This window comes from Martes martes (genome assembly GCF_963455335.1).
Source record: "Martes martes genome assembly, chromosome: 4".
NCBI lineage: Eukaryota > Metazoa > Chordata > Mammalia > Carnivora > Mustelidae > Martes > Martes martes.
Genome location: NC_137891.1, coordinates 63,698,399 through 63,722,202, shown reverse-complemented (window position 1 = coordinate 63,722,202; position 23,804 = coordinate 63,698,399). Strand labels below are relative to the sequence as shown.

At 38.1% G+C, this 23,804-nt stretch overlaps 1 protein-coding gene across 2 annotated transcripts in view; it reads left to right on the top strand.

The window, feature by feature from the left end:
• Positions 1-23,804, top strand: part of LOC308341017 (phosphatidylinositol 3,4,5-trisphosphate-dependent Rac exchanger 2 protein) — a gene marked incomplete at its 5' end in the record, with an annotated part of 290,021 nt that overhangs the window by 223,982 nt on the left and 42,235 nt on the right. For both annotated transcript variants that reach the window (XM_080800603.1, XM_080800602.1), the window contains 2 exons: positions 21,176-21,242; positions 21,493-21,683. In XM_080800603.1, the coding sequence (XP_080656729.1) occupies positions 21,176-21,242; positions 21,493-21,683 (258 nt within the window). The remainder of the gene's footprint in view (positions 1-21,175; positions 21,243-21,492; positions 21,684-23,804) is intronic.

Below are 23,804 nucleotides of genomic sequence, written 5' to 3'. Positions count from 1 at the left end.
TGGCTGCATATACATTTATGCATGTAGTCTTTAATTTATCTGGACTGTACTTACTCTTGTCTGCATTCAGATGAATTCATTTGTTCTTGAGAAGCTGTAATTATGTCTAATATTTATTTTTATGTTACTTTAAGGGAATTTTTAATGCAGGTTTTAAATAAGGACAGCAAATGAGATTCAAATTGATTATGTGTTTTCACATTTTTGTGATAAATCTTTCATTGTGATAATATTTATCAAGGATGAATAGATATTCTGACTGACAAGGAGAAGTAGATCATCTTTAAAACAATCTTTTATCTCCCTGATATGAGGAGTTTGAGAGGCAGGGTGGGAGGTTTGCGGTGTGGGGAAGGAAAAAATGAAACAAGATAGGATCGGGAGGGAGACAAACCATAAGAGTCTCTCTCTCTTTTTTTTTTTTTTGGAGATTTATTTATGTATTTATTTATTTATTTGACAAAGATCACAAGTAGGCAGAGAGGCAGGCAGAGAGAGAGGGGGAAGCAGGCTCCCCGCTGAGCAGAGAGCCCGATGCGGGGCCTGATCCCAGGAGCCTGAGGTCATGACCTGAGCGGAAGGCAGTGATCCAACCCACTGAGCCACCCAGGAGACTCTTAATCTCACAAAAGAAACTGAGGGTTTCTTTGCGAGGAGGGGGTATGGAGAGGATAGTTGGGTTATGGACATTGGGGAGGATATGTGCTATGGTGAGTGCTGTGAAATGTGTAAGCCTGACGATTCACAGACCTGTACCCTTGGGGCAAACAATACATCATATGTTAATAAAAATAATAATAAAAAAGATGCAGTTTAGTAGTGAAAGCAGAAAGATAAAACAAAATCATCTTTTAAAGAAAAGAAAAAACCTTTGAAGAAAATTGCCTCTATCTCAAAGTAAAAAAAAAAAAAAAACTATTGTTTTCATCAAAGCAAAGGAAGATCAAAGTTCTTTTTGCTCAGAATTTCCTTTGGAATAAATGAGAGCTACAAGTGTCACAAAGCATACCCTGAAGAATCAGGGAAATATACTCTGTGAGGAAAAATTGTCAGTTCTTATGGAAGCAAGATTGATTTTTATTTTTAACTCTGCTGACGTTTCTAGCTCATCACAAGGACAGTCTTAAAAAATTATATTCAAGTCATCTTAGTCAAGCTCTTCTGTGAATTGTTTCCTATTCCTTCTGTTCATTGCCTTTTTGCTGACATTTCAAACTTCTTTTGTCTGGTAGATGTACCATGGAAGCTTTGCCCAGATACCAGTCAGGAAATTTAGCTTGGGTCTAGAACTTTTGATTCAAAAGACATAACCATGACTTAAAAGAAATTTAGGTAGATTCACTAAAGATCATTATTTGTGTGAAGCACAGAACATTATGTTTATAAAATTAGCTGTCTAGTAACATGGACCACCCAACTTCAACTGAGGGCAAAGTTCTGTCTTCTATAGATTCAAGTTTGTGTCATTCTGTCGGTCATACAGGAAGAAAATCAAATATATTTTTGCTTGGTTTTTGGTAGTTTCAGCCAGAATGACTCTAATTAACTAAACTGTTTTGGTCATTTCTTCTCCATTTTTCCTGGTACACCCCAAAATTCATGCCCCAAGAGGTCTCACCAGCTCCCATAAATTAGTCTTCTTTATATTTCCTTGTACACCTCTATTATAACATTTATCACATCGTGCATTTTATTCTTTTTATGTGTTTCTGTTTCTCTTTTTCCCTTGTCTTTTTCTTTTCTCATTGCTGATAAGTTATCTGTTAATAGATGACTAATAAATGTTTGTATGTGTCAAAAGCTGAGGCAACCCAGCTAGGAAACAGAATATAAACAGCAATGGGTTCCTGACCGACATCATGATGACTTCAACATAATATTTGGAGAATGGTATGGACTTGTGATGTCAATGATGAAAGAATCTTCCTAGCCATTCCCATTCTGTTTTGAGTATTTTCTTCATGGTTCAACGATATTTATTGCACCCTTATATGCAAATGCAGGAATGTGATATAGCATGGAAAATACAGAAATGAATCAGGCAGTACGTCCTTGAGAATCTGAAAGGAGAGGAAGAGTGAATGTGGTAAACAGGCTATTTCAAAATACCCTACTAACACCATGGTGGAGGTAACAGGATGCCCAGAAACACAGAAGAAGAACACCTAGGGAAGACCGAGGAGCTCGGGATGGGATGCTCTGACACATGGTGGCCAGTGGGCCAGGAGAAGAAGGGGAAACAAGCTATCTCAGGAGGAGGGAACATTATGAGCAAAGACCTGCAGAAACATATAGGGCAATACAGGAGGCAGGGCAAAAAGGAAGCAGGGTGGTGGGCAGGAGGGGGACCACAGTGCCGGGGCTGGGGGAGGGGAGTTTGCATTTTAAACTGAGCACTTTGGTGATACCAGTGGGGGCAAATTAGGGGTGAGAACAAGACTAGAGTCAGAGAGACTGGTTAGGAAGCTACTAAGATCATTCTGGCAAGGGATAATAACCCTGAGAAGACAAAAATGAAGATGGAGAGGAAGGCATAGATTTTAGAAATATCTGAGAAAGTCTCTCTCATTGAATACATATGGAGGGAGAAGAAGACCCACTGAATTGGACACCTGGATCATTGTCTGATATAGTGAGGGAGCAAGAGAAGCGCCTTCAGGATGGGGAGTGGCAACATACTGAATTGAACTGGATTTCAGATGGAGCATTTACCTTCAGGAGGCTCTATCCAGTAGGCTGGAGACACTCATATAGAGGTAAATAGATGAAACCAAAATCATACATGAGATTTCCCAGGTGATAGTGCCGCGTATACAGAGAGGTGAAGTGAATTGCTCCAAGTCAGGCAACTGGCAATGAGGGGCAAAGGCTCAAACTTGTTATTTCCAGCTCTAAAATGTATGCTTTTGTTACAGTGTTCCACTGCTTCTCCAAAGTAACAAATGATCCCAGTATTCCTGGGTGTGGCTTGGGAAAATGATTTAATGGAATTTTAATTACTTACTATGGAAAAATAGTTACATACAACACAAACACGTGAAATCTTCTTTGAAAAAAAGGAGAATTTTGAAGTGTTTTAAAGGACACAGAAGAATTCTGGTTTGTTTTCTCTGAAAAGGGAGGTTTCCACAGCTGTAGAACTAGAGAAGAAGATCCGACAAAGACCAGAGCAGAAGAAAAAGGCAAAAGGGACTAAAATTGTTGAATCTCACTGTTACTTGAAAACAAAAGAAAGTATCTCTCTAGAGTTTGGCTGTGAATCAAACTCACTAATGTATTTTTGTCCTTGTAATGAATGCACCGCATCAAATATTACACACTGTCAGAGAAGGAGAAATCATCCGCATACATTTTAAAAGGCATCAAAATGGGTTATCAGCCATGTTCTTTGCATCAAATTTCCAAAATTAAGCATTGAAATATGTACCATGTAACATTACATATAATACTATATAATTAAAATTATGTAATGATACATTATAATTAAATATTAAATAGGATAATACTCAACTTAGGATAGAATAATACCTAACTTAGAATATTTTCCTTTGCCTATTCAAATATTAAGATTTTAGTCATGTAAGATTAAAAGCCCGTAGTTCTATTCCATTCACAGCATATTTTGTATAATTATGTATACATTAGTAAGTTAAAGCCTCTTAGATGTGCTTCAGTTTGTGAAAGCTTTGAACTTCACCTACTTGAGATATCAGTGAACTCAGATGTAAAATTAGACACATTCAGAAAACACAATGGAGGGTAATAGATGAACAAATCCCTTGCTAGTCTTATGGAGAAGCATTTTTAGTAGATCTAATTACATTCGTAGCATTTCTTATGGGCCAACTGAGAAAAAGCAGAAACATTCTTAATAGACCAGGTGGATTTAGGTCATGGGGAAAAAATTTCAGTTAGTTTGTAAATATGGAATTTCTACAGTAAAATGAATAAGAAGAAACAGAGGGCTATTGATCTGGAATTGCCTGCTTCATTATTACACCAGAGGATGGAGAGTCAGTCAAACCTGGATTCCATTCCCCACTCTTGCCTTGACTAGTTGTACAACTTTGGTCAAACTCTAAATAAGCCTGAGCCTTGATTTCCTTATTTGTCCACTGGAGCTAGTGATACTTCATAAGCTGCTGTGAGTATTAGCTGAGAGGCGGTGCGTACAATCTTCAATATTTGCTTAATGTGAAGAGTAACAAATCATGAAGACTTGTATCTGAAGATGGATTTTCATGGAAGAAAACACGTTGGTTTCTCCAAGGTCTTTGTGTGTTGAGACAGCTGACCTCATTGCCCTGTGGCAATGGGGAACTATCTTCCAGTGAGACAGAGAGGGAGCTTGCCTAAAAAACTATGCAAAATGGAGCTAGAAGATCCTTATTTGTGCACAGAAATAATCCTGAGAATAAGCCAGATACTGCGTTTGATTTCAAACCAGAAAGCCAAGAGGATAAGAGATGATGGTGGAAAACTATCCAGAGGATGTATAGCCCTCACTGTGCTTCCAGTCCTGGATTTAGCCCAAAGGCAGAAAAGACGGCTGCCCAGCTCCACTATGAATAAGGTGGCAGAACCCTTCGAAGCACCTTAAATGAGAGTACTAGGAGCAGGAACTTTTTTATACACTGTGGAAATAAAAGCTAAATGGAACATAATGGCATTCAGCTCTGCTTCACTGCATCATGAATACTACCAGACTCTTTAGGCAATTAATGAAAGATTGCCATTAAAGCCATTCATGTTATTCTGCACTCAAAAATAAAATTTATGAGGGATGACTGGGTGACTCAGGCAGTTAAACTTCCAACTTTAATTTCAGCTCAGGTCCTGATCTCAGGGTTGTGAGATTGAGCCTTGCATCAGGCTCTGTGCTCAGTGGGGAGTCTGCTTGAGATTCTCTCTCTCCTTCTCCTCCTCCCCCCTACTGTCTCTCTAAATAAAGTAAGTAAATATTTTTTAAATAAGTAAATAAATGAAAATTATGAGTGAAATTGTGATTCCCCATATTCAATTCTTAACGTATACTTTGAACAACACTGCATATACCAATATTTAAAGCTTTTAATAGGAGAAATGAGCTAGTTTCTTGCTTAGTAACTTATCTAGGTTAGGATGTCAGTATAGTTTGCAGGGGGAGATGTACACTTAAACTCTCTCCATGCCTGTTTTAATAACTCATATAATAGAAGAAAACAAATCTTACGGAGATATGTTGATAGGAAGGGAAGGAAAAAATCAAGAGCAATTTCTTAACAAAATCCAATGAAATTATATTGTCACCTATAAATTATGGATAAATATTACCAGTTTTATTTTTCTAATTTAGATGATGTTAAACCATCAATTTAAAAAATTCTAATTAATAACTAAAATGACTGTAGAGGTGATGGGTTTTAAATAAAAACAAATTCTTACATTTGTATTCAATTTTTATACACTTTTGGTTCATAACTGACCAACTAACCTTCAAATATCACTTAGTGCGGTGGGGCCCCCTGTGCATGATCGTTTTTGTGACTCACAGCACATGTGACTTACTGCACTGTACTGGTCTGTATCTTGTTCAATAAAACAAGTGCTTTTAAATGCTTTGGATGTTGATACCATGTAAATTGTTACACAATTTCTAACTTTTTGCTGACAAATTATTTACTTAAGTCTTCAGACCACATTTTGAGCAGCACTGAGCTAGAAGACATAGGCTGGATTTCAAATAAATAGTTACTAGTGCGAGATGTAGCTTTGGCCTTTCATATGTTTGTGTGTGCTCCCTAAACAAGGATGAGAACTGAAAAGGGAGCTGAGGGCAGATTCTGAAGGAAGGAGAGTAAGCTTGCCTTGTGTCTGGGTGAAGAAATGTTGCTGAAGTCAACATTGGGGCCAGGGTTGAACTATGTTAGAGAAGCAGATGTGGGAAGGGCCAGCGTTGAGAGCTTCTGTTTTCCCATAAAGAAGGCCTGCTGTAGTCAGGTTCCTCAGACCCTACCAGGGAAGGAAAGACAAGTTCACACCTCATGTGTACCAGAATGCAAGTTTCTAAAGGAACCTGTTCATGGATCTATCACTAAAACATGGAACACTGCTTTATACCCAAAAAGATGTTCAAAAAATATTTTCAAAGTAACTGAGTGAAAGTTCTGACCACACATTCTTATGTACAGAAAACCATAGCGTAGGATGAGTTGTTTTGATTTGTTATTGTTTTACTCTCAAGTCCCTAAATGCCATAAAGTTTTCAGAAGATTTAGGGAGATTTACAGTAAGTTTATCAACAATAAGGACAAGAAGGAAGTCTTTTAAGTTTCACATCATTTACTTCTTCTCTTCTATTTAATACAACATAGCAGATCCATGACAAATAAGGGATATAGCTGTCTCTCTCTATCTCCCTCTCTCTCTTTCCCTTCTCCCTCACACCTACCCTCTCTCCCTTGTCTGTCTTATCTATCTCCTCCTCCTTGCTTTACCCTCTTATCCTTTTCTTTCTTTTCTATCCTTCCTTTTCTTTTCTTTCATTTATTCATTCAACCACTGCTTATATCTGCTGAGTAATCTCCCAATGGCAGTTGGGAGATTAGGGAGAAAGACCATTTCTCATGTCTTCCCTTCTCTCCAGAAGATTAAGTAGCTTTCTACAGATTTAAATTCCATGGCCTGAGTGGACTATTCTTTTTTTTCCACTCTTAAGAGTCTCCTTATGTTGTAAAGACCCTTCATTCCCTTTGCCTAAGGGCTACTTGTCCTAATGTTCACTTTAGCACTCTGCCAAACTTTTTTAGATCACTTATCACACTGACTGTAATTACCTGTTTATTGTCCTCTCTCAAATGTAGCTTCTTTGCAAGTAAATAATTTTCTTATTTTCACCCTTTATTCACAGTACCTGCCACTGTACCCAACTTATTATTTATTATTATTGTCTATTGAACAAACGAACAAATTATGATTATTGTTTATTGACCAAATGAACAAATACACAATCCGGAGTTTAGAGATGTGCATATCTGGGTCTCTTGGAGGGGGAAAAAAATGACTTGAGAGTGTTCAGAGTGAGAATAGTGAGGTAGGGCAGAAAACAGATGTTGGAGGGATAGGTAAGGAAGACGAGCGCATGGAGGGAGGCAGAAAAGGCAAGCTTAAGTGAATATGTGAAAACCTACAAAGCACAAGGCTAATGTTGAAAGACTTAGTGAACAGAGAACTGAGGGTGACTCCTGTGTAAGAAGAGATTGAGAAAACAATGTCTGGGATTGGACAGTATAAAGTCATTGTCATTGACATCGTTAGGCAGAACGATTTGAAAAGGTTGATGGGTAGAGGTCTGGCTACAATCAACTGAGGGGAGTGGGTTGCAGGTTTGGAAGTGGGATTAGCAAATTAGACTTCTTTAGGAGAAATTTAAATGGAAGAGGAAGAAGGTTATCAGACAGTATCTAAAAGATTCAGAGTCAGTGCAAATTTATTCTCATTAGTTCATCTAGTTAAGAAAGAAGTTGATAGAACTTACTGTTCTTTGTGAGAGTCCTCCTTGTTAAGCAAAACTGATTCTCATTTGCCCTTAAATTATTTGCTTATGCTTCATTTAACAAATATTTACTGAGCAACTGCTTTGGGTCAGGATGTGTTTCAGGTACAAGTCATAAGTAAAATGATGTAGTCCCTGCCCTCATGGAGATTATATTCAATTCCAAATAGTTCTTTAAAACTTACCTTTGATCATTTTGCTCATCTGAGGAATGAAATTAACCAAAAGACAGTCCCAGGGGAGCTTTAATTAATTAATACATTTTTCACTTACCATATTCTGCTAATGATTTCTAATTTCTGTGTATCCGTACTTCTAGTTTTATTACCTTTTCCCACCCCTTCTCTCTGAAGCAGATGTCAACAGTTTTTGCTTTTGTTTTTGTTTTTTTAGATTTTATTTATTTATTTGACAGAGATCACAGGAGGCAGAGAGGCAGGCAGAGAGAGGAGGAAGCAGACTCCCTGCTGAGCAGAGAGCCAGATGCAGGGCTTGATCCCAGGACCCTGGGATCATGACCTGAGCCGAAGGCAGAGGCTTTAACCCACTGAGCCACCCAGGTGCCCCTCAACAGTTATTTTTAAGAGGAGACTCACTTCTGAATAGTTGTCTGCCTTAATATCTTAGAAGTCAGTAACAGTTCCACACTGCCTCAAATGATTTTAATTATGTACTTTGGAAGTTAAAGATAGGGCGGTTTTTTTCGTACAGTTGTCTTTTTCCTATTATAAGGTTCATAAACAAAATAGTGAGTATATATATATTTTGTAATGGAGGAAACTTATGCTTGGCAATTTTTTCTTAACCAGTAGTTACCATTCATGATAGATGATTTCCAATTCTTTCTGACACAGACTTCCTTTTTTTGAAAGAAGACCCATTTTCTTTGGAAATGATTTAGAGCTGTCACTTATCAATAAATTTAGGAAATTTAATTTAGGTACCTTAGAAGGTTTATTTACTGTAATTGAGTAATAAAGATAAACTATACATTGACTTTGTCTTCAAGGTGCTAGTAGTTGGGGGGAAAGAAACATGTAAACAAATCCTCGCAGTACACAACAGTAGATATCAACATTAGGGAATGTACTAGGTGCTGGAGAAATGGAAGAGCCTTTGACTCTGAAGATACTGAGGAAGTTTGAGAGAGAAGGTGATGTTCAACATGGGTCTTAAATAATGAATAATAATGGGAAGTGATGCCAGCAAGATGATGGTACAGTAGTTTCCAGTGTCCCTCCACTTACAGAAACATTAATTTGAACAAATATCCATGAACAAAATTACCTTAACAGGAGCAAAAGATACTAGGTGAAGGATTATAGCACCTGAGTGGATCATGGAAATAAGAAAATATGCGTTATATTACCCCATCAGCCCTCCCTTAAACCTGGCTAACCCAGGATAAAGAGATACACACTCCCCAAGGAGAAAAAAGAGTGATGTGAGCACCCAACTTCACCATAATCCCAAGAGTCAGGCCTACATCAGTGCCAGACCAACCCCCATGACCTCAGGCTCCAGGTAGGCTCCTGTGGAACCCTGTGGACCCAAGCACCAAGCCTGCCTGCCTGCTGACCAAGGCATCAGACTTATTCATCCATGGACCCTACCGGATGTCCCCTCTTACCCTAGAATCTCTGGATGGTCTAGCTGGTAAAAAGTTTTCCCTGCTGAAGGCAGTTTATAAAGACTGGAAGAGTTGTCTACTTCTTCAAATGCACAGACACCAAGACCATAAGGGACACCAAGACAAGACCATGAGGATCTTGAATAATCAAAGAAGTATGGCACCACAGAAGTAAATTAATAAAGCTGCAATAACTGGCCCTAAATAATGGAGAGCTATAAACTGTTGGACAGAAAATTCAGAATTCTCTTAAAGAAATTCAGTGAATCACAGTGCAAGCAAACACAGATAACTAAATTAGGAAAGCAATACATGAACAAAATAAGATGTTCAAAAAAGAAATAGAAACCATTAAAAAAAACAAAAAAAAAACAAACAAAAAAAACAACCAAAAACCCTGGAGTTGAAGAATGCAATGACTTAACTGGAATTTAATAGAGAGCTTCAACAGCAGATTCGACCAAGCAGGGAAAACAAAAACAAAAACAAAACAAAACAGTGCACTCAAAAACAGGACATTTGAATTATCCAGTTAGGGGAACAAACAACCTGCACATTACTGGGGTCCCAGAAGGAAAAGAGATGGAGAAAAGGTCAGAAAGCTTATCTAAAGACATGGTTGCTGAGAACTTCAAGTCCAGGGAGAGATTTGGACATCCAAGTTTATGAAGCACATAGGCCCTCCAGAAGTTTCAACACAAGAAAGATCTTCTCCAAGACACATTAAAATAAAAATGTCTAAAGTCAAAGACAAAGAGGAATTTTAAAACAGCAGAAGAAATAATATTTCTCATGTACAAGATTCCTATGAGTACAGTGGATATCTCATCAGAGACCTTGCATGCCAGAAGAGAGTGGGGTGAACCAGAGAACATTATGCAAAGAGGAATAGGTTGAAAAGAATTACGGAAATCTAGAATGTATGGAATCTAGAAGGAGAAGAAAAGGAAGAAGGAATAATGTATGGACATGTGTCTGTACTTAATAATACTATGTTGAACAAAGGAAATATGCTTAGTAGAGAGTAAATAGTAAGTTGTAGGCTCATTCATCACTTATTAAAAAAATAGTAACTCAGGAGATGATATGTTAATTACCTTGATTGTAGTAATTATTTCCCTATATATGTCTATATCAGATCATCATAGTGTATGCCTTAAATATATATATATATGTATATATATAAATTTTATTTAAAAATTCTGAAGAATGAATAACAGCTCTATTATGATGTTAGCTAATATTGAGTGACTGGCTCTGTGTTAAGTAGTGTAGTAAGGGCCTTGAAAAATAAAGGGAAGCACAGCCTTTTTATAGATTCTAGTATAAAAGTATAAAAGCTAAGAATTAGACATTTAAAACTCAATGTAATTGTGCTTCATCCGTGTTTATTTTCATCTTTTCTTATTTATAACTGAGTAAGTATTTTGCTGGATCTTTTTTGCTAGTCATTTAGAGGTGAAACAACACTACTGTGTGTGAGTCTTGCAAGGGACCCAGTGAATATTTTTCTCTTGATCATAGCTGTCTCTCACTGAAGATGTATCATTAAAACACCTTTCCTCTCTAATTATAGGTTCCAATGACTGTTAAATACGTTCCTTTAAGTGTTGCTTTTCAGTGTTAATTGAGATGTAGCCTAATATTTCTAAGCTTAGGCAGAATCTTTTCTGCAAAGAATCCTTCTTAAAATGTGCATAATATCATTTTATCTCTAAACTAAGACATTTAATATATTTCTTGGAACACCTGGGTGGCTCAGTTGGTTAAGTGTCCAGTTTGTGATTTGGGCTCAGGTCATGATCTCATGAAGCATGTGAACAAGCCCCAAGTCAGACTCCACACTCAGCCAGGAGTCTGCTTGAGATTCTCTCTTTCTCTCCTTCTGCCCCTTCCCCCCCAAATAAATAAATAAATCTTTTTAAAAAATTTTTTAACATATTTCTTTTCCTCTTTTAAGTCAGATATATATTTGATTGTTTGGTTGAGAGTATGCTAACTCCAACTCCTTTAGAGCTCGAATGAAATAGAGTTCAATTTAGTTCAATACTATACCAAGTATAGATGCAATGTCTTTGGTTATGGGATGACAAATTTTGTGTGTATGTCAGGCACTATCTTTGGTAATGGGATTACAAGTTGTCTTTTTTTAAGATTTTATTTATTTATTTATTTTGGAGAGTGAGAACAGGAGCAGGGGGAAGGGCAGAGGGAGAGGGACAAGCAGATTCCCTGGACACAGGACTTGGTCCTAGACCCCAAGATTATGACTGGGGTCTAAGTCAGACGCTTAATGGACTGAGCCACCCAGTCACCCCAGGGTGACAAATTTTTTAAAAATGGTTCTCTGCTCCCTGAGAGTATGTAATTTAGCAAAGATAATAGAATGAGTGTAACCCGGTGCCATGTAGTGAGATAACTTTTTTTCACTTGGGAAGTTCTCAAGCAGATGTCATATTTGAGCAGGGTTTTGAAGATCAACAGAATCTTGCCAAGCAGCAGAGGTGAGAAGAGATCCCAAGCAGATAGTATAATATGAGAAAAGGTGTGGCAGTTTTCCTGTGGGTGGATGGTGTGTTGGGGGAATCCAGTATGAACGTGACAGGGCAAAGAGAGAGATGAGAGGTAGGAAGGGAAGTCTGTTGGTAGATTGCTAGGGGAGGTCTTGAAGGCCCAAATTGTAGGTTTTGGGTACTGAGTAAATCTGAATGACTTTAAGCAAGGTAATAAAATATTCATCTCTGTGCTCTAGAAAGGTAATTTTGAAGGCCAGGTAGAGTCAAATAAGGAATACAGAGAAAGATGTGGAGGAGGAGAAGCTGATCTGTCAACTTCATGTCAGTTGAGACTTTTATGACTTAAACCTAAAAAGACTTATGATTTTAAATCTAAAAATTATTCTTTAATATTGAGGTGCCAAACTTTCTTGAGACGTAACTGTTGTCAAATTAAGTAGAACTTAGTTTAAAAATAGAAATATTACTTGACTCTACTGTTTTTCCTGGTGTAATGAGATGTTTTGTTTTTAATATAGTTAAACTTTATTTTTGGAAAGGTTTTCCCTTTTGGAGTTTGACTTTTTCTGTCCATTTCCACAGAGATTGTGTCCTGTAGTAGCAGAGTATGGTGTCACCTTTAGAAAATATGTACACACACAGCATTTTAAGTCCCTGGTGATATATATATGTTGCAGGTGTAAGAAAGAAATATCACCCTTTCAGACTCATGAAAAGAGGAGCAAAAATCAGAATGCAGTAGAAGAATGTTTGGAAAATAGACAATTGGATTTTAATTTTAAAAATTGGAAGTTTTTCCAGTTTTAAAAATTGGAAGTCAGTGATTAAAGGTGCCAAAGGAAAAGAGGGATAGGAGGGTGTTGACAGCAGTAAAAAGCAATGCGGCATAGCCTCACTACCTCTGACACCATAATTCTCTTGTCAGGGCATCAATGAATTCCTTCTTTTTTTTTTTTTTAATGTGAGAAAGTCTTGCCCTGTGTGGTCATGAGGATTGTTTTGTTAGCCTTCCAGGAATCTTTTTCCCAACACTAAAGTAGAAATGAAGCTGTTTATTGATATGGGAAGTTATATAAGGTCTATAACCTTGGGTGCTCCATTTTTGACAAGCCAGAAGACAGATTTATCCAAGCAAATCCAAGTTTATCTCATTATCTGGGACTTCTCTTCATATTACTTTTAGTAAAACACATTCCAGGGCTAAAGTTTGTGGTCATGGAAGGCAAGTAGGGGTAGGATAGAGATACAAATTAACATTTTTCCACCTACTTATTCATCATGTATTTTTTTACCCATCCATGGGCACAGATTGAACCTGTCTGGTGATTTTCCTTTTTATAAGAAATAAGCTCTTTCAATAATATTTTCTGTAGATTTTTTTCTGAGTTAAGTGCTACGGTAGGCCAATGCAGCTTAACAATAATTCTCATTAGACACCCAGTCACAGCTATAGTCAACTGTCATGCCATTGTAGTAATGATATATCTAATCATACCAATGACTAATACCTGTAACCGAACAAATACTGTTATAGTTCTTTTTTTGAAATGCAGAGTAATTGCTAAAATCCAAAAGCTAACATACAATTTAGAATATTTTGGGATAGGACATGATGTTATGAGAAGTATAGATGAGTCTGCCCAGTAAGAAATTTTCATAAATTATTATAAATAGTGATCTCATAGGCAATGATCTGGAGAAAAAAACAGGACTATAACAGAGAGCTGAGCTGAATACTGTAGTTGTTCCTCCTTATTTATGAAGCACCAGTGGCTCTTATGCCTTAATCAATCTCTCTTGGATTGGATATCCTCCAACATGCCCAGAAAAAGCAGGGAAAAAAGGTGCCAGGTGAGAAGAATGTGACATTCTTTGTCACTGACTTAAATCCCTTATGACAAAAATGGTAGGTTTAAATATTTTACATTAAGCTGTTGCATTGTCTCTCTTTGTGTGAAAACCTGACCCTTTGAAGTACCGGCCAGACTCTATAGAGCTATGATCTTAATTCTTTACCCAGTTGAGAAAACAATTTCCTAATTTTTTAATTAGTATATTAACCTGCATAACTCTACGTAAACTAATCTCAGTGTTCCCCCAAATTCATTGTTTTTCTCTTGTGGCAAACATCAGTTCCCTATTTTCATTACCATGATCTTATTTTGAATGCCAAATAATTCTTTCTCTGCTAGGATTTCTTGCAGCTCTGAATTCCCTAAATTTTCAAAGCTTATGTGTCACATATTTCTTTCCATTTATTTTTATTTTTTTTAATGGTAGCTAAGTGTGTACTGTGTTGTGCTTCTCTCCACTGTTTAACAAATGAATTATAATTCTTTAGCTCGGTATTTAATTTCCTCACAGTATGGAACCAGCCTACTTGCACAACATTCTCTCTCTCTACCTTATATGAACCTGCTCTTCAGCCAGATTGGCTCCACCCACTTCTCTGTTCTGCTGTTCATGGTATTGCCTCCATTTGAAATGCTGCTTTCCTATTTTGACCTGTCCAGAACCCCATCCATCTGTCAAAGTCCAACGCTTATGGCATATTCTAATTTATATGGGCTTGCTTCTTCCTCGTGCGAGTATATCCCAATAACATTTTTCACCTTTAAACTTACCTGTCAGTTAGTTCTACCTTGCATTATAGATACCTGTACCTGTCTCCACTATTAGATTGTAGGAGATAAATGCCCAAGATTAGTTTCACTGTAGTTATTTGATTTGGATATATTTATATCACTACATATTATAACTTATGACATTATCACCCCTTTCATTGGTATTTTATTCTACAGGGACTAAATGAAAAAATATTATCATAATGTATCAATTTTATATGGCAGAGTTAATTTACAAAGGTGACAACCAAGTTTGATGTATGCTAGCCTGAAAGGAAACTGACTGTCCAGCCTCTATGAAGTAGTGGCAGCACTTGCAAAACGGTCTTAATAAGATTTGCTGTATGAGACAAAGGACCATGACTTCATTCTTACTAACCTCAGAAGCATAATAAACTATGGTCAGTTTGGGAATTTTTCCAGTTTTGCCATTAACTTGCTCATAAATTTTGATTTGGGGGCATTGTAAGACTTTCTTAATTAAGGGAAGTGCATTAGAAATTTATTTCCTGTGAACAGTTTGTCATATTCTGAAAAATACTGAAGTTCTGTGAATACCTGTAAACCTTAGGGATGGTAAAGTAGGTGGCTGAAGAGACTTTTTTCTGATAGGGAGTACCTAAAATTAGTTGCAACCTCAAGTCTAAATTTTAATTCTAACAAATAATTGGTTGACTTAAAATACATGTTGGCTAGGCAAACTTCTTAAGACTAACAAAGTGGGCTGTATTCCATGGTTATCTCCTCTAGACTTCATCAGCACATAGATCTATTTTGTAATGATTTCTTGCTTTCTTTAATCATGGATTAACAAATATTAACTATTTGTACAAGTCTAGATCAGTAAATACATGTAATTCTGTATTTGTAGGAGGCATTTATCTTCTAGGAGTGTTTTGAAGGGTGCAGTTATATCATTAGATGCTTTTTCTATTTTAGTTTTGCTATATAGCAACTTGGAAAAGATTAGATTGTTTCCGAATAAGGTTTCACTTGATATGGGCATGAATACATTTTAAATTTATAAAGGTTATTTTTCAACGGACTCTCTTCATAAAATCTCTTTTGTTTTTTTTTCCTTCAAGGATTTTGTCCCATTGGAAATTTTAAGATTTCTGCCAAGTCAGGTTTTTTTTTTAAGATTTTATTTATTTATTTGAGAGAGAGAGAGAGCATGAGCAGGGTGAGGGGCAGAGGGAGAAGCAGACACCCCACTGAGCAGGGAGCCCTACGAGTCTCGATCCCTACCAGGATCATGACCTGAGCTGAAGGCAGGTAGATGCTTAACCAATGGAGCCACCCATGGGCCCTGACAGTCTTCTTTAACCTAAAGAAAGGTTCATTTCTTTTTAGAACTGAACCACTGTTTGTGCCCTGATCATGGAATTATGTAGTTTCCAAGTACCTACTTAAATTTTCACTTCTTATGTGTATCAGAAAATATCACAGGTGGCCTTAGGGGAAAGAAGAAAGTTTGGGTCTTATTTTTATTCCTTGCTATGCCTTAAAAATGCCCCAGGGGATACCTCCCACTGTGCGCACTTGAATAGCAGTTATTATTGACTATTGAATGTATCCTATTTGCTAACCACAGTACTGCGTACTTCTCATTTTGAATAACATTCGACATTATGCCGTGTGTGTGTGTGTGTGTGTGTGTGTGTGTGTGTGTGTGTGTGTGTTAGGCAATTTTAATATACATTATAAAAACAAGGTACTTGAGACCCTGGAAGACTAAATAATTTGTCCCTGAACTTGTGTACTTCTTTTACTTGCTTTACTTTCTCTGCCAAGCACACTTGAGAGAAAGGCCTGAGGACATTTCATCAAGGTACCTCTGCGAGTTCTGGCTTTGAAGCACCACCTTCTTTCCAAGCATATAGCATTGCTAGGTAAAATTCAAAGTCAGAAAATGTCGAAGTCACAGCTGAGCTCATGATTTATCATCTCAGTGGCCCACAAATCAAAAGAAAATGCAGGTGATGAGTGGTGAGCTATGCTGAGGCTTCTCGGGGTGGCCAGAAGGGCCGGTACGACTACTTCCAGGCTAATAGGAGATTGAAGTCCTTCTACACTAAGTGGAGATCCAGAGCTGGCCTTATAGGTTGAAGCCAGGACATAGAAGAGGACTTGTCTGCTTCTGAGCAAGGATGAGAAACCTGCTGCCCACTACTTAAGGCTATATCTTTTGATGCCAAGAATGGCTCATATGGCAGGAAGAAAGCAGCACCGCCAATAAACTGGGACTTGAATCAGATCACTCATTGGTTTAGTAATGTTAATTGTAATAGTCCAGATGCCAGCACAACGTAATACTGGAATTACCAATATGAAACTAATTATGTCTGGGTGGTTCTGGGCACCAAATGAGCACAAAATCATTTGTAAGAAAAGGATCATGAGAGACGGGGGTTGGAGGTATATCAAAAAACTAAATAAAACTAAATTAAAAAATCTTCTGACTTCGAATGAACCTGCAAACAAGAAAAAAAAATCCAAAGCACATGAGAAAGCCTTACACTAAGAAAGAGCCAATGAAATCAACCATTGAGAATAGATTTTACTGGAAGAAATTAAAATACTGAAACAGCCTGAGAGAGCATATTTTGGATGCTCAAAATATAAACAAAGGATTGGCATCTGTAAAAAGGTAGAAAATCCTGAAATAAAAATAGTCATGAGGGGCGCCTGGGTGGCTCAGTGGGTTGAGGCCTCTGCCTTCGGCTCAGGTCGTGATCTCAGGGTCCTGGGATCGAGTCCCGCATCGGCCTCTCTGCTCACCAGGGAGCTTGCTTTCCCCGCTCTCTCTCTCTCTGCCTGCCTCTCTGCCTACTTGTGATCTGTCTGTCAAATAAATAAATAAAATCTTAAAAAAAAAAAACAACAGTCATGATCTAATGCTTTATTTATTTACAAATATTTTTTTAAGATTATACTGTGGTCCACATACTCTTATGGGTGCCAGAGATGCAGGAATGAACCCAAGTAAATAAAAACCATATCCACATAGTTTATATCCTCATGGGGAGTTTACCTGTTGGTGGTGGAAATGAAATAAGAATAGGCAGAAATCTCGGAAGTGAAAGACAGCCACTGAAATAAAATTCCCAGTAGAAAGTATAAACTCTACATAAGGAATAACACAGAGGACATTGGGAGATGGAGAGGAGAAGTGAGTTGGGGGAAATCGGAGGGGGGACAAACCATGAGAGACTGTGGGCTCTGGGAAACAAACTGTGGGTTTTAGAGGGAAGGGGGTGAGGGGTTGGGTGAGCCTGGTGGTGGGTAGTATGGAGGGCACATATTGCATGGAGCACTGGGTGTGCTGCATAAACAATGAATTTTGGAACACTGAAAATAAAACAAAACTTAAAAAAAAGAAAGTATAAACTCTAGACTTGACAATGACAGATTTTTTTTTTTTTTCATCTGGAAGCTATTACTTAGGAAATCACCTAAAATGCAGTCACGGGAAAATAAGACTTTAAAAGTGTACATGTGAGGAAAGAAAGAGAATGAGAGAGAGAGAGAGAACTTCAGATTATGGGAAGAAATAATAGCTGAGATTGTTTTAGAAGTGAAGACAAGACTCCTCACATTGAAAGGACACTCTGAGAACCTATCTGGATAAACAACAATAAATCAGTGCCTGAACACTTGAGGCAAAACTTCAGAACATTGAGGATAAAAAGAAAATCTTTGCCCATCGAAGAAAAAAAGACAGACTAGCCCCAAAGCAAAGGCAACTAGATTGAGAGCAGACACCAAGAGCATTATTGGGGGAGAAAATGTCCTGTAATTTGGATTCTAGAATTTAATGCCACCATATACCACTGACATGCTGATCAAACATAGTAATAGAATATCCAACTTTTAAAAACCGAGTATTTTGAGGAAGCAAGCCTAGAAAAAAAAAATGTGTGGATTAAAAAAGTAGTAAAGAGGAATAGCAACTTCTAAATGTCACCAAATTTAACTCTTGCTATAAAAAGTAATAACTAATTTCTATGTAAAGGAAGTTAAGACTATACCAAAGAAAGAAATACAAAATGCAAGAGAAGAAGAAGAAATATGGCCCACAAATATATAAAAATTGAAAATAAAAAGACCAAAGGTTGAATTTCTCATGACATCAATGGGAACAAGGATGCGGAGGAATGGTCATAGCTGTTTTTTGGTCTGGCAGTCCACGTGGGCCAACTGTGTGGGTGACCTTGTAAGCATGGAAGTGGTAAATGTCAGCTTCTGGGTGGTATTTACCTTAGGAAGGGAGAGTTCAGAGCAAAAGTGGGAGTGGAGAAGGGTGAGCAAGAAGGGGCTCACCTGTATCTATAATGTTTCATTTCTTTAAAAGGTGAAGCAAAAGTGCCAAGTGCCAGGATCTGTTAAAACATGGTGGTGCATACCTGAATTTTCATACTTCATAGTATTAGCCTAAATGTGTATGTGCATAACTGAAATGAAAAGACACTCAGAACTTTCAGGAGAACATGAATATTTATGCATAGCAATAAGGTTTAAAAAACCCAAAGTCTTGGGGCACCTGGGTGGCTCACTTGTTAAGTGTCTGCCTTCGGCTCGGGTCATGATCCCAGGGTCCTGGGATCAAGCCCCACATCGGGCTCCCTGCTCAGCGGGAAGCCTGCTTCTTCCTCTCCCACTCCCCCTGCTTGTGTTCCCTCTCTCGCTCACTGTATCTCTCTCTGTCAAATAATAAATAAAATCTTAAAAAAAAAAAACAAAGTCTTTGTCAGGATCTGTTAAGTCCCTACCTACAGACTCTGCCCCTCTGACCTCTCTCAGTCGCTCCATTCATTGTAACCTAACCCCAACCCCATTGCATGTTTTTGTACCTCACACAAGTCTGGCTCATTTCCTCTTCTCATACCAGCAATCCTGTTGGAGTATTGCTATCTCTTTCTGATACTGGAGAAGATCTCAAAAATTTAAAAATGTCTCAGATGCCTTCAATTTTGCTCTTTGTCCAGTTCTCTTAGTAGATATTGACTCTGCCCGCTGAATGAAACTATGTTTTCTTGGCGCTTGACTGATGTTCTACTTGAGAACGGTTTATGCCACCATAACCCAGTCCTTGTGAGCAGAACACTGCCTGGGGTGACCAGAGTCCTCATACTCCTGACAGCCTTATGTGCTCAGGAGCAACAGGTAGCTGTGGGATTTAGGCTGAGGGAATAATTTTCCATGGACTTGTGTACTCTTTTCTACCCTATTGATTTTTCTACCAAGCACACTTGAGGAAAGGCATGGGAACATCTGGTCAAGGTATCTCTGTGGGTTTCAGATTTGAGGCACCACCTTTGTTCCAAGATGGTATGTGGAAATCGTTAGGAGTTCAAATGAATATAAGGAATAATAACCCAACTTTGGATGCAGAACTGTTTTTAAATTTTTGTTCTTGTTTGAGTTTGTATTTGAGAGATAAGTAAGCTAATTATCAGTAAGACTGAGCCTGATTTTCATTTTGGAAGTGACTCCTAAAGTTTTCCTAATTTAAAGTGTAAAAATTGATTAAGCCATGCTACTTTATCTTAAAAAGACAAAAACAAACATTGTTAGTAGATATAGTGCTAATGGGAATAGCCATGTATGTGTGTGCATGTGCGCATGCGTGCATAGAAGGGGACTCTGGACATAAAGGTCTCTCTCACTGATTTTGCCCACTACTACTCATGCATTTGATAATAACTGGATGGTATTTTGAGGTTCTAAATGGTGTTCCAAAACATCAGTCTAATCAGTTTTATTCTAATATCTTGTCTGACAATCATTCTAATATTATGGAACTTATTTTGGTACATTGATACTAAGTGTTCACATCTTGAAAATAATTTCACTTCATCAAAAATAAATAGTAGACGAAATTTAACTTAAGTGTATCCTGTCTTCAGGGGTCATTTCCTTACAATTTCAGCTTAGCATTGAGCTAAGAGCTAAGCAAAACTCAGCAAAATTCTTTGGCAATTGTGTTTAATTATTGCAGGTCACTGAGTTTCTACTTCCTGTATTTAAAATACGTGGTGCCACATTGCATCCTGGTGACAAAGAGAAAGAGTGTATGCTTGAAGAGGGTCTAACTTCCAATCTGAGCCTAGCTTAGTAAATGAAAGAATTCAACTCAGTACTCGGTTTAAAATTAGTTTTTTGAGTATTACTTTTATAATCTTGCACAATGAGTGAAAACTAGATAATCTTCACCAGTAGTCACAAGAAGATATTATCTCTTCAACTTTTGTAATAATATTAATTATGGAAAATATTAGTGAGCACTTTGTGCTATGTACTATTCTCAAGGTTTTATTTGCATTAACTCATTTAATCTTCTTATCAGGCTTGTGAAGTAGAAGATAATTATCCCCAAATTACGAAAGAGGAAATTGAGGCGTGCACAAATTAAGTAATATCTCTTGAGACCACATAGCATGTAATGGAGCTGGTGGTAGCCTTAGTTATTCTTTTTCTTTTTCTTTTATTTTTATTTTTTAAGATTTATTTGAGAGAGAGCATGTGGGAGACAGGTGGGTGGGTAGGGGCAGAGGGAGAAGGAGAGAAAGAATCTCAAGCAGACTCCCTGCTGAATCCAGAGCTGGAAGCAAGGGGCTCCATCAACAACCCTGAGACCATGACCTGAGCCGAAATTGAGTCAGACGCTCAACTGACTGAGCCACCCAGGTGCCTCATTAGACATTTTCTACTAATAGAAGACTGTTGACTTTTTTTGCACTCCCACCCATACTAGTGTCCAACTTGTTTATTCATTTGTCTTCAAAAGGAAATCAGTGAAACTTGTACATCTTCATGCATTTTAGTGTTTCCAACAAAAAATGATCATGTATTCCTTGGATTCTTACAGGGCCTTCTACTTGGACAAGTCAAACTCACCACCCAACTCCACATCCAAAGCTGCCTATGTAGATAAGGTAAAAAGAGATGATTGCGTTTGTTGATGTTTTGCTATTCACAATAAGCTCCCTTATTTATTTTTTCCACTATTGTTCTTAGATAATGTGTAATTACAGATATTTGTAGCCTCCAAAGCTGTTACCTCCATGAGGAAGATATTTTAGACTCTTCCTTAAACATTATAACAATGGTGGACTGTAGCCCATCGACAAGCATTTCTTCTTACTGGATGTGTGGAACTTTATGTTCGTCGCTTTTTTTCTGCAGCTAATGAGGCCTCTCAATGCTCTGGATGAGCTTTATCGGCTTGTAGCCTCGTTTATCAGATCCAAGCGCACGGCGGCCTGCGCAAACACAGCCTGCAGCGCATCGGGGGTGGGGCTGCTGTCCGTGTCCTCGGAGCTCTGCTCCCGGCTGGGGGCCTGCCACATCATCATGTGTAACAGCGGCGTGCACAGGTATGTCACCTGCCCTGCCCTGTTGGCCTCTCTTGGGCCCGATTTCGTTGGGAGGTTCTTGCTTACATTTTGGTTACAGGAAATGGTAACTGGAAACATTTAGAGGACTTGGATGTATTTGGAATAAGATTTGGGAAATCAGATCATGGTGACACCATGTTTTCTGGCTTCAGTTTTATGTTCGGTGACTAGTGATTCATACAAATGAATGCAATCCCACATTTATATCACTGTAGCTTATCTGCCCAGAACCTTATCACCCTGGCATTTATAGTACAAGATATTTATACTTTAGGTACAAACTTGTACATCCATTATCTTCACTGTAGGAATTGCCAGGTAGGAGCTGGCAAGTAGCTAAACAAAACTTTTTTCACTGTACTTCATGGACCTTCCATCTTCGCTGGTTTGGGTTTCTGTATCCCATGGTTGTGAGGTGGGTGCTGCCTTGAGGTTACCACTGTCTTTTTACTTTTGGCAAAATTGGGTCCAGGAGCCCACACAATGTACGTTCCTGGAAATGGAAGAGGAAATCTTAGATGGGTCCAGTGCAGGTGGTTTTTCTTAGGCAGCTGTGCTCAGTCTGGGCGGCCAAGGTAGGCTTAGAAACTTATACAGCTGCATCAGCTACAAAATGGGGGTGGAGGAGCCCGTGTTGGGTCCTTCCCCATGACAACATGCTCCTCCTCTGTCACCTCACCATTTTCACAAGGAAGTAAACCATAAAGCAGATTGTGGTCCTCATTGTAATCTGAGTAGGCAAGTAGTGTCCTGTCACCAACCATAGTCTCTTCCTGGAACTGGGCCAGTTAGATTTTGAGATTGATGTTATTGTTTAGTCAGATTTACTTGGTACTGGACCTATGTAAAGGACTGCAGTTGGACTATTAGCTGTGTAACATCATAAAGCAATGATGCTCATGTTAGAGGTATAAATATGACATGACAGTATGAACAACAGATAACAAAAAATCAGAAGATATAATAAAATAACAGAATAAGAATAAATAGACCTCCACTGCAAGAAAATGTAAATGACCTCGGAAAGTTACAGCTAAAAACCAAGGTACAGATGGAAAACAGATCTCTGAGATGGGTAGACCTTTCCCTAAAGAAGGTGATGTTTGAACTGGGTTTTGATGAGTCAGGGTGAAGAGGTAAAAAGTGGGAGAAAAATGATCCGAGGCAGCAGGTTCTCATCTGTAAAATTCCATTTCGATTTGATATGCCTGGATTCTAGTCTTACACAGCGTGTTCTTGCTTACGAAGTATGGCAAGACCTTGTTTCTCTGAAAGGAGTATTATATTCTGTGGTTGACAAAATATACAGAATTTTCTCCCTTATTTTAATGGCTATGTACTACTCTGTGCTCTATTGCAAGCTGTAATAAGCTTAATTGAAAATATCGTCTGCAACCAAATGAATAAAATATTATTTCATAATTTGTTTACTAGCAGAGAAATGATCTCTCCCTTCTGATCAACTCGTGTTCACTCCTTCTGTTCCCACTTATTCATTCACTCATTTATGCATTCATTATTCATTCACTCAATAAATATGCATTGAGCATCAATTATGTGCCAGCCCTGCTCTAGCTGCTGGAGGTACAGGATTGAAAAATTAAAGTCTCTGTTCTCAAACAGTGTGCATCCTGTTGGGGGTAACAGATGATAATGTAAATAAATACGTATGTAATGTGGTAAATGGAATAAATAGAAAAAAGAACAGAAGTCAGAGGGGTAGAAGGGGGGGTAGCACCATCCAACAAGGGATTTCATCAGAGACTTGTGTGAAACGAAGGAGTGATATTTATGCAAATATCTCAGAGAAAGAACATTCGATCTTAGGGAGCAGCAGTGCAAATGTGGGAGCTCACGTGGGAGCTCAAGGAACGGCATCGAGGCCATCGTGGCCTCAGCCAAGTGTCATTTCCTTGACCATTGTTGTTCTTATCTCACCCTGGTGCAAGAGCATAGCTGTCTGAGGACTGGATACACCATGACCACGAAGGGGGCACTTCAGACTTCAAAACTACAAGCATACCCTCTTACCTCAACATTAACTTGCTGAAAGTTAATGCAATTAAATCTGCATTTGATCCTAGAACCATGACCAGGCTG